This window comes from Watersipora subatra, chromosome 2 (genome assembly GCF_963576615.1).
Source record: "Watersipora subatra chromosome 2, tzWatSuba1.1, whole genome shotgun sequence".
In the NCBI taxonomy this organism is placed as follows: Eukaryota; Metazoa; Bryozoa; class Gymnolaemata; order Cheilostomatida; family Watersiporidae; genus Watersipora; species Watersipora subatra.
Genome location: NC_088709.1, coordinates 62,635,975 through 62,648,358, shown reverse-complemented (window position 1 = coordinate 62,648,358; position 12,384 = coordinate 62,635,975). Strand labels below are relative to the sequence as shown.

Below are 12,384 nucleotides of genomic sequence, written 5' to 3'. Positions count from 1 at the left end.
ACTATTGTTGGAGCTGAAACAGTTTACTATTTTATCATAGAGAAGAAAAGTTTCTATTTCATCTAAACAAGAAAAGAATTAGCAGTTGTCTCACCCTATCAAAGACAAGTTTCATAATGTGGCAATAACTATTAAACAGTTACACAATTATTACAACTTGTTGAGTAACTCATTTTATACATAAAATTTAATTACTAAAAATTGCTAATTAATTTAATGTAAGATATATGCTATAATATATTCTAAAATTTATATGCGCACAATATTTATTCACACTATATTAATTGTTTTAATATGTCAATTACAACAACAGAAATTTTTTTATACACACATATATATATATGTTTTGTCATTTTATAATTTTCTTATATATGTAATATATAAACAAATATATTATAATTATATAATGAGCTATAAAATTATATATCGTATGTATTATATATAAACATTATATATAAATATTATATATGAATATTAGTATATATACATTATTAAATATATATATGTATTACTAAATATATTTATATATATAATTTGTATATATTATATATATGTATATTTATGTATTTATATATATGCATACCTAATATTATACTGATACTATATATATATAATATATTGTTGGCATTACATATATTATAATATATTATTAGTTTTATTGTTTTAGAAATTTCATTTCAAAACCTTCCATCTTTGATTAACTTAAACCTAGAGTTGTGTTGGCTGTCTCTTATTTATTGTTTTCTGTTTAACTATCTAGTTTTAAAACTTGACCGATTTAGATTTAAAAAGTTACCTATTGGAGCTTGACCAGCTGTTATGATTTGGCAGCCGCTCATGATAACTTGATAAACTGGCACAGTTCCAGGGTAAACTGCATACTGCTGTTGAGTTTGGAGAGCAGGAGCAGCATGCTGAACATGAGGGTTGGGGCAAGCTGGGAGGCAGCAACTACAGACAGCTCCACAGCAGAGTACAGCGCTCCATATTGTGATTACCAATTCAGCAACAGAGATCGAAAAGAGTAAGCTATTAAATGCCAAAGCAGCGCTTATTGCCTGCAAAAATATTTGGAGCATGCTGTACTCTTTAAAAGGATTGTTAAAAATATTGTTAACAAACTTATGCAAGTAGCAGCCAATTTTTTCCATTCTATTCAGAGACATTAGCATTTTCTTAGTAACTGGAAAGAGCAAACTAGAGAACTGTTCAGTTTAGAATTATTTCAACATTAAAAATTTTGAGATTTTTATTCCTGAATCTCCTCTATTTTTTTGTTCGTGAAACTTTAAGTCTTTAAGTAATCATGCCAAGTTTTAATAAAAGTGTAGTTGGATGAGCTAATTGCCCTTTGTGTTGGGGAAACAACTACATGACCTATTTGCCTGTTTGGGGTATTTTTGTACCAAAACATCATTATGTTAACATCATTGCCTGAACGCGCAGCCATTTTCGTAATTGTCCTATAGTTATGGTCGACAGTACCATTACCAGATAGCCTGTAAGCGCAACTTAGCAAATGATTTACCATCCAAGTCTTTAGCGTGCCAGGCAATTGCGCGCTTTTGAAGCATGAACTGTTGTCAGAAAGCAACTCTTGTAAGGGACCCCACTCCTCAAATATGCATACCAAATGTTCTATTACAGAGTTACCTGTTTCATCTCTCAGTTTTAGCCATATTGCAAATCTGCTAAGGCCGCAATCCACGATGGTCAAATAAGGTATTCAGCTCACATGTGTGATGTCAACAGCGAGTCTATGCCACGCCTTCCCTACTTCCAAATTTCCTTTCTCACAACTCGCAGGTGAAGGATCAATTTGGTTACAGATTTGACACTCTTTTACAACCCTCTCAATCATATCTTTTAAGGCCCTGTATTCAAACCTATGATTAGCTAAGTCACCCATATTGTCAACTCCTAAATGGGAAACTTGATGCATGTTATATATTTCTTATTCAGTACATGCAACCTCTTCCGCTGCAACACCCAGACATGATACTAGTTGTTTCAGCCATCTTAGGTTCACCCTAGCTAAAGCATCAGCACGGTTATCAGTTGATGTGATCAAAGACATTAGTAGAGCGCTGCCATATTTGTCTGCTAATTGCACAATAACTCCTAGTGTCTTTTGACTATCATTTCTGAAAACCCACTGACTTTGGGGCTATGGCTTTCTGTGATAATGGAATTAATCCAGCTATACACTGATAATGAGTCTGTAACAACCGTAGCTTGTTTTACTCCCCACTTTATTGCTAGGTCTAATTTTTTAAGTACTGCTGCAAGTTCAGCTACCTGATATGCATACTGTGATCAAGTTTCCTCAACCATGTTGCATCTTCTACAATGCTACCTTCCATTTCTATGTTAGCATTAATAGCTATAGAGCTCGCATCACACCAGACCTTGCAATGCTCAACTCTATCAACAGACCATTTACCTTGTACTGCGTCATGTCTTGATACCCTATTGAGTGTTTCATCTAACATTTGCATCACTTTTTTTGTTATTGCATCATCCCACTTGCCATCAGCAGCACACCGTTTCATGTAACTGCATGCAACTCGTAACCAGCCAGCTACCGGATATTGACCAATCAATTCACAACATGCAGAAAACAATCCTTTTTTGTACTAATGCTTTTTATTGTTGGCACAGCTGAGTGACCCTGCTTTGTACATATTCCTGTTTCACTGGCTGTCACACAAAGCCAAAACACTCGCGCTTCACGTAAATCAACAGGTTCTTTTGTAACTAGACCAAAATTTAACAAGTAGCTGTGCACAACTTTGACTGGCACTACTGACTTATTTACCAAAATATCATCAATATAGTGATCAGTACCAGCAGCGACTCTAGGATAAAGTGACAACACTGTTGACAATATTTTGTGCATAATCTTTGGTACTAAATTGAGACCAAAATCTCGTCTAGTCATGACATGTAATGTTCCGTTGAGCCTAGCAGCTTGAAATCTTTGCAAACTACCATCAACGCACAGTTGTAAATATGATTTCTTCAAGTCTAACATGCAAGCATCACTGCCTAACTTGCACCACTTGCAGAGGTTATCTTGGCACACTGCGATGTCCAAACTAGGATTACTGCTGACATAATCTTTCAGCTCTCTACTATAATCTATTACAGGTTGTACATTTGTTTCTTTGTCAGGTTGTGTAGCCACCGACAATTGAATAATGCCAGTTACAGGTCTATGAGGCGATTTTTGGTGTAGCTGCAGCCATCAATTGTCTATCCCTTGCATAACATATTTTTCATATTCTTTTCTGGTGACATATTTTATAACGTATTCTCCACAGGTATTTGACAATGTAGGCTCTCTACTTAAACATTTCTAAGCAACTTTCCACTGGTGACCATCTAACTTGGCTTTAAAGTCTCATCATCTATAACTATCGGCAGCTGTTGGTCCTCATTATGACTGTCAGGACTAGCTTTGTTACGTGGTATCACACCAACTGTTTTTACCTGTCGTGATCCAAAAATTCCACCTCTATTTTTATCTATGGATACCACACCTAGCTTTTCAATGCCATTCATTCCTAGTATCATCTGACATCAGCTCATTAGCTTTGGAGCAATCATACACTGAACCGTAATTTTACAAGATTGATCCAGTTCTATCTCAAGAGTTGCCTACCCCTGTATGTAGTGATATGTCCATTTAACATCATTATTTGTTGCTGAAAACCTTTCAGTAGCAATTTTGACTGTTGTGCCTGTTGTTGTTGTAACATCGACTGCTCACATCAGCTATTCACTAGTGCTTTTATCTTTGTGCCTTTCACCTATGCATAAACACAGGGTAGCATCGAGCTTTTTACATAGGGGAAAAGCCGGTGTATATACTTCCTCACCGGCATTTCCCTGCATCTGTAAACAATTTTTTCTGAATGTGCTCAAGTTAGTTGCAGTAGTAGCATTTGACCTCATAGCACTGCCAATGCTGCCTCCTTTTTCCAGCAGCGTATGAGGTAGTTTTCCTGCAGCTATCATTATGCGGGCCCTGTTCACTAATTCCGATAGAACCATATCTCCTACAGCAGCAACATACTTTAGTTGTAGTAACTTCTGGAGGTAATTCTGCCATGAATGCCCATTTAAGCAACAGGTCAGGTTCTAATTGTTCCATCAAAGTTGCTAAACGTTTGAAATCTGCCAAATATACATCAGCAGTTTCACCATATCGAGCATAAAGCTCGATTTTGCAGCTGATTATAAGCATTGAACTTGTCTACACTAAAAGCTCTCAACAAAGCTGCCTCTAGTTTAGGGTAGTCCTCTTTGACATGATTTTCTGAATGTTTATAAACAGCAAATGCCGCTTCTGACAGAAATAGTGGTAAGGGAGCTGTAAGATCGTCCACTTTTTGAAGCTTAGCCATCAATTCTAGCTTATTCACCTAGACAATGAAGTCACTGCTTTTACCATCATCACAGGTTTTGATTAACTTGAATAACTTCATTGACATTTCTTCTGCAGTTTTGGAGCCGAAATAGCTTGTAATTTATTGGAGCAATCACAAATTTCCACCTGTATGCAAAGCATGTATTTTCACTAATGCTGGTTTACAGAATTAGTTCTTGCCACGTGAAAAAGGGGGGTGTTACATAAAACATTACATTATACAACACAAACCACAAAGGTAAAAGTTATTTTCGGTATTTTCTTTGTTTCTCCAACTGCTCATAAATCGAGATGTTTGCATCTCAAGGTGTTGCTGTAATACAAAACACATGTATAACAGAGTTAAAAATGCGCTTGAGTGCACTGAATCAAATAACTCCAGTAAGTAAAAACTATTAATAAGGCCAAGCATATACAGCCTAGAATTTTGTTGACCTAATTACATCTAATTCAGTTTTTTTTTGATACTTTTTGACAAAAAACTTTCATTTATGCTAAATTATTTGATAAACTAACTACGTAGATAGCTCTTTATTTACAAATTTAAAGACATGTTGAGAATACTACCAAATTCATGATCAGGGTTATCAGTTTAAATTTCTTTTTGATAGTATTAAATGAGCCAAATTTCACTGAAAAATTAATTTCACTCATCTGCTAGAGAGTCTCACATTAGAGAAGTAATAACTATTTTTTTTAATAAATTTTGTTAGTACAATTAAACAGAGAATATATTACTGTTAGTTGCTTTGTTATTAAAAGAGCTTACATCACACTTTAGTTTTGTTGAGAGTGATAAAAATGTGTCAAAATTTGTTTATAAAAATTTTCAGTTACAAAAACATAAAACACATCTTTTTTAATATAATGGTTGACTTCATTAAGTTTATTTTTAAATTAAAGGCTAATAGACATGTGACAACACTCTATGTTATCAGTATGAAACTGAACATGGTACAGCTTCCTAAAAAGTGAGCTAAAATATGTTTGACAGTATCGCTCTCAGATTAACTCAAATAGTAATCTTACTCAAATGCTCTGTCTCTACTGTTATAGTGGGTAAGTGAACAATTCTCTTTTCGTTCATATTCAATATTAAAAATTAATTTTCATATTCAAGAACAATATTTCCTCTCTTGCAGCTCATTCAATTATGTTCATCTTTCGTTCACAATGAGATTTGAAATTTAGGTGTGGCTAACCTTCACACAAACAAACATAGAGACAACTACAGGTTTCTTGGTCATTGTTAATCCCTCATGTTAAGTTTTAAGAATTGACAACAGCATGATGATAATTTCACAAAGAATGTAGAGCACTCATAGAATGACTGGAGTGGTTTACAATCTGCAACTATAGTCAGCCTCTCTTTTAAACTTTAATTTCTGTTGTTTATAAGTATTTATAAAAAGAAAGACAATTGCTTGACCTTTCTCTTATAATTTATTTGCTGCTGAGTTGTTAGACAGTAATTTTCTAATAAAACTGAACCAGAATTTTACCATTTATTTAAATTTGTTATCCGCTAACAAGTAAAATAAAATGTTATAAATTTATGTTTATTTGTCATGATAAAACATCACCAGCAGCTTTGACATACATGTATTTACATATTTACCAGACTGCGTTAGGCAACTTACTCAAATCGTATTTAAAAGTCTGTTTTTGAAAATCAATTTGTTTCTGGAAAAGTCAACATTTTGTTTGTATTAAATATAATCAGTCTTACTTTATTAGAAGTAAAGACTTATGGATACATACTAGCTAACTCTAAAAACAAAACCAACATAAAAAGAGCAAACAGGAAAGTTTGTACTAGCTCAAACATCTGCAGTCTTATTTGGGAGTCATCTCCTTCCTAGATCACAAGTGTTTTTTAAACGGTAAGCTATTTACCACATTGAAAAAAGTATTTAAACTAATTAACAAACTAATAAGAGAATCCTTAAGAACAAAGTGTGAGAAATTGATCGGCAGTCAACTAATCATGTTGATTAAGCAAGTAATTCCTATACCATAATCAAAATATTTACATGTAGCAGACAAACAACAATGCAATTTTAGGTTAAAAATGTGTACAAAAATATAGATTCCTTACCAGAGAACAAATTACTATACACCTTGGCCTAGTTTCAATAACCATGTTTCTTGATATTGCCATTATTTGATTATATAAGATTACCTGATAACCTTTCTAAGAAAAAGGTTAGATTTTAATATTTTAGTTGTGTGTAATTAGCATCACTGGGTCAGACAAAGGGTTAGGCATTTTGGTTAAGCGTTGTCTGTCGATAACAATGGTTGCATAATAGCGGTTGATGTATGTCTGTGGGTGCTACAAGTTAACAACAGTTTATCATGCAGGTTTTTAATGATGAAATCACAAACTGTGCCATTTTAATTCAAGATAAATTTGCTTTCTTTAGACAAAATCCAGCTTCATTACATGCTAAAGACTATTCAAGAGTTGCACTGCTCTACTTACAACATTCTCAGTGACTCAATTCATGCAAATAGTAATACATTATGGTTTGGATTCAGCTATATTTTAACTTTCATGAGACAGCAAAAGTGTTTTTAAAGCAAATTCTTATTTAGTTTTTAAGTTTTGGCATAACTTTATAAAAAGACAGGTAAATTTTTAAATGTCATTTGATATAATCTTCATTAGCTTATATTATACTATTGACCTTCGTGGTTTTTGAATTTATTTTCAAAAGTCTTGCATCATGGATAGCAGCTATTCTAAAGCTTTGCTGTTTTTTATCGATGGTCGGGTGCTTTTGGTGACTACTTAGTTGTAAAACATAACTGATTAGTTAGTAACACTGGTTACCTGAATTCGCTCGCCCACCTGCGAGAACCTGCCTGCTTCTGTTGGTTTCTTACTATGGCCTTTCCTACAGAGTAAAGGCCATAGTAAGAACATTTACTTTGAGCGGTAAAAGGTTTTGACACAAACCTTTTACTGATGTTTGTTAGTGTTAGTGTATTTCATCAAATTGCATGGATGTAGTATCACATTTATTGAGATCAAAGCCCAAGTGAGGTTGATACCAACAACCAATCACAGTTAAAGGTGTTATTATCAGTTAAACTAGTGTGAGTGTCATTGCTCAACTATTTCCATAATAAATATTCCAAAGTTTTTGTTTCCCAAAGTTTTATTCAATTGTCGTCACGTACCAAAATGTTTCACAACAATTTATGGACCTTACATCCAGTTTATTGAGCTTTGCAACTCCATCTAAACATATTTGCTGCAAATAATTTAGACTAGTAAGAACTAGAAATGCTTAATATGCTCTTTCCTTGCTGTGAGCAGCAGCCTTTTGTAATATAGAAAGGCATAATAGTGTTGTCTAATGGGCATGCTAGTGCAATCTCAAATTTAGCAGTCTTTTGTCTAGCGCATAATGCTCCAGCAATAAAGTTTATTGGGTATGAATAAATGCTACCCATAGAAGACCATTTCAAATTCATTGAGACATGTGGGCTTTAATAGCTCTTTACGTGCATACTGATAATGATAAATATTTCTCAGGCATACCATAAAAAAGAGATAGAGAGAATTGAAAGGCCTGAGTGCACAAGGCGCCCAAAATATTTTATCAACAAGTCTATTATAAATCTGCTACCATTACGTATAACATGATAAGTAATTTCCAAGGTGCTGTCACAGGGTCAGTGAGCAGTAACTTACATAAACACAAAGAAGCCTTACGTTTGGAGTCACAAGGTGATTATTCATCTTCATCATCAAATATCTCATGTCAAGATGAATATATATTAACTATAACAAGGCAGTGTTTACTATTATGCAGTTGTTACTTAGCTATAAAATTTGCTTTAAACCCAAGTATTTAATCAAATTATTAGAGAAATATCAACGTTATGCTAGCATTATTCAGATCATCTTCCTCCAAGCGCTAAAACATTCCTTGCTTTGTTTAGTAATGTTATTACCATTATAAAATAGTTAATTTTTCTCTGCTTGCTAACAGTAGCTTGTGACATTTCTTTTCATAAGAACTGGCTATGAAACTTTTTAGATTTCTGTAATTCGGCATCATGCTTTGGCTTGGTAAGAATTTTAAATGATAAATTTGCTCAAACTCGGTTGCATAATCTTTGGGGTTACTATCTGTTCGAGGGTAAATCTTATAGTTTTTGTTAGTTTGGGCAATCATTCAAGTTATTGTATAGAGAATATACAAGGTCTGTTAAATAAGTAATGAGACTTTTATTGCAGTGCAAAATATTTACAATTTATTCACAATTTGACTCTATCCCCTTCAAAGTAGTTGCTTTGGCTAGCCACACATCGCATGAATCAGAGTTTCCACTTCACATAGCAGTGCTGGAACTCAAAAACCGTCAGCGCCTTTAGTTGCTAAATCACAGCTGCCTTTATGATGTTCAAGTCACCAAAATTCTGTCCCTTGAGATGTTTCTTGACTTTGGGGAATAGAAAAAAGTCACAGGGACTTAAATCTGGAGAGTATGGAGGATGGGGTACAACTGGTATGCTTTTCTGAGCCAAGAATTCTCTTACAGAGAGTGCGGTGTGGAAAGGCGCATTGTCATGATGCAACATCCAGTTGTCCTTGATGGCTGGCCTTGCACGAGCAACTCGTTTTCGTAACCTTTTCAGGACTGTTTGGTAGAATAGGGTATTGACAGTTTGTCCTTCAGGTACAAACTCTTTATGGATGATACCTTTGCTGTCAAAGAAGCAGATGAGCATGGTCTTTACTCTTGATTTGCTCATTCTTGCTTTTTTGGGTCAAGGTGAGGCTGAAGTGTGCCATTCGAGACTTTGATGTTTTGTTTCAGGATCATACTCAAAAATCCATGATTCATTCCCAGTAACAACATTGGAAAAAAACTTGGGTCAGTGTCAATTCTCTCTAGAAGATCAGAGCAAATGGCTCGACTTTTCTCTTTCTGTTTGAAAGTCAGATTCTTGGGAACAAACTTTGCCGAAATCTTCTTCATTTCCAGATCAACAGTTAAAATTTGATGGACAGTCACAGGATTTAACTGCAACTGTTCAGCAATCATCTTGACACTTAAACAGTGGTCTGAACAAACTAATTCTTTGATTCGCTCAACATTTGCATCATTGTGAACGGATGAAGGTCTCCCTGGCCGAATGTCATCTTTGGCAGAGTTCCTGCCGTCAGAAAATGCCTTGAGCCACCTAAAAACCTGTGCTCTTGACAGAGCTGTGTCTCCATAAGCTTGTTGAATCTTTGAGTAGGTTTCTGTGGCACTGTGTCGAAGTTTGACACAAAACTTAATTGCACAGCGTTGCTTAACTCTGCTGTCGCTCATTTTTGGAACGCATGCAGCAAATGTGCTTTACAAAAAACTGCTCTCAGAGCCCACCTGTTACACCTATGAGTTTCCTAATTGCACTGCTGATAGATAAGTACCTGCACCATAATAGTATAGCAGGGGAGTCCTAGGGGAATTCTCTATTCTAATGCTATCTGATTTGTCTCATTACTTAATTAACAGACCTCGTACATAAACAAATTATTATAGATGTATACTGCTATTGTATTTCTCTAATGTCAGAACAATTGTTCAATAGCTTGTTGGCTATCTTTCCTTCATTGTAACATAATCACATTCCTATTGTAGCTATTGTTGTGGCAAGTTTGTTTCTGGTCAAATTGATCTGCAAGCAAAACATTTGAGCTACCTTCTGTCAGCTACTTGACTAAGTAGAACGACTTTAGAATGTTACACTATTTAGTCTGAGCTTAGACAGTTAAGACTAGTGTTATCAAGTTAAGGAACTTCATATGCAGAGGATGGAATTTGAATAGAGCCCAGTCTAAAGTATTGGAGAACCTTCAAAGTATACATTGTATTTCCATGCACTAACCAGCTGTCCTAATAACTTATAATAAGAGCTAGCTCAAAGTAGTTAGAACCATAGAGTTATCTCCCCCTAGAGTGATAACTGTGCCATCAACAACACGAGCGTTTCCGGTGCCAACAAGGAGCGTTTAGGCCACGCCCCTTTTTTGTGCTAGTCACTCGCAGTGATTGACAGAACGATAACATCAGCCATGAGAATGATCATGAATTTCCACAGTTAAGATAGTAATTATTGCTCTTATTAAAGAAATGATGATTATAGTTTATTACTCTGATATATGCTTATTATTTAAAGCAATTCAATACCTACATGCATTGCAAAGGCACTGAATAGATAGTGTTAAGTAAGTGAGTTAATGCAATCAGTTACTCCAATGATATACAGCCCCCACACATGGGGGGCTGTATATCATTGGTTACTCATAGATAAGATAGATAATCATACTGGAGTTGTATTACATTGGTGTGATGGGAAGCTAATCGACTGCCATCAACTGAAAGTATTGACATTGTATGGTGATAGAATGATTCATTGACACCACAGTTCACAAACAGCCCTTGCATGTAATATTAGATTTCAATACATATCAATCAAATACATAGACTAGCTTAAAGCAAAGATGTCCACTAGTTAGTGGACATCTTTGCTTGATGTAAGCAAGCAAAAAGTTTAAAAGTTAGTGGCAAATGTTGCTATATGTTAGATAAAAATAAATTATACCTAATTATACTAAATTGTAATTATTTAAAAATAAAAAAGACTTTTTTATTACTTTATTTATTAAATAATTTTTTATTGTAATCATAGCTAAACAGACTATATTTAGCCATCACTTGCTAATTATTTCACATTTACATTTAAACACATTTGCAGTTTCATTTTTCTTCCTAATTCATGTCAACAAAAAACTTCTTTCATGATATGAAATTTAAAAGTTGTAGTTGTTTGAAAAAGCTTGAAAACATTTACAGTTGTTCGTATTTCCTCTCTTCTCTTCATTTATTTCAATTACACAAAACACTTCTCATAATATGTAGTTTGAAAGTTAAAGTGGCAAATGTTGTTATATGTTAAATAAAAATAAACTATAACATACTTAATTATACTAAATTATAATTATATAAAAATAAAATAGACTCTTTTATTACCTTATTTATTAAATAATTTTTCATTGTAATCATAGCTAAACAGATTATATTTAGCCATTACTTGCTAATTATTTTACATTTAAACACATTTACAGTTTTTTTTTCCTAATTTATTTCAACAAAACACTTCTTTCATGATATGAAATTTAAAAGTTGTAGTTGTTTGAAAAAGCTTGAAAACCTTTACAGTTGTTTTCTTTTTCCTTTTAATTCATTTGAACTGCTTAAAAATATTTTCTCATGATATGAAATTTAAAAGTTAGAATGGTAAATGTTATATAAAAATAAATTTTCTGTCCAGACTTTTTTATTACTCGGGCAACTCGGGTAGTACAGCTCATAGTTGATGGTAGTTGATTAGCTTCCCATCACACCAATGCAATACAACCTCAGTATGACAATCTATCTTATCTATGAGTAACTGATTGCATTAACTCACTTACTTAACACTATCTATTCAGAGCCTTTGCAAGTCAAGTAGATATCAGGGATTACGTGTATGTCACAATTTCCATTTCCATAATTCATTTCCATATCAATTCCATAAAATTTCCATAATTTATTTCCATATTAATTCCATTTCCATAACATTTCCATAATTCATTTCCATATTATTTCTATTTCCATAACATTTCCATAATTCATTTACTTATTATTTCCATTTCCATAACATTTCCCTATTTCATTTCCATAATATTGCCATTTTCATAACATTTCCATAATTCATTTTCATATTATTTCCATTTCCATAAAATTTCCATAATTCATTTCCATATAATTCCATTTCCATAACATTTCCATAATTCATTTCCATATTATTTCCATTTCCATAACATTTCCCTACTTCATTTCTATATTATTTCCATTTTCATATTACTTCCATTTCAATAAAAATTCCATATTATTTCCAT

General features: G+C 33.6%; 1 protein-coding gene across 1 annotated transcript; it reads right to left on the bottom strand.

Annotated features, from left to right (window-relative positions):
• Positions 1 to 9,199: 9,199 nt before the first annotated feature.
• Positions 9,200 to 9,769, bottom strand: LOC137388431 (protein GVQW3-like). Its single transcript, XM_068074916.1, has one exon. The coding sequence runs from the start codon at positions 9,767 to 9,769 to the stop codon at positions 9,200 to 9,202; it is 570 nt and encodes a 189-aa protein (XP_067931017.1).
• Positions 9,770 to 12,384: the final 2,615 nt, after the last annotated feature.

Excerpts from the sequence above, each read along its gene's own strand:
- LOC137388431 (XM_068074916.1), bottom strand. The coding sequence starts at position 9,769 with ATGAGCGACAGCAGAGTTAAGCAACGCTGTGCAATTAAGTTTTGTGTC.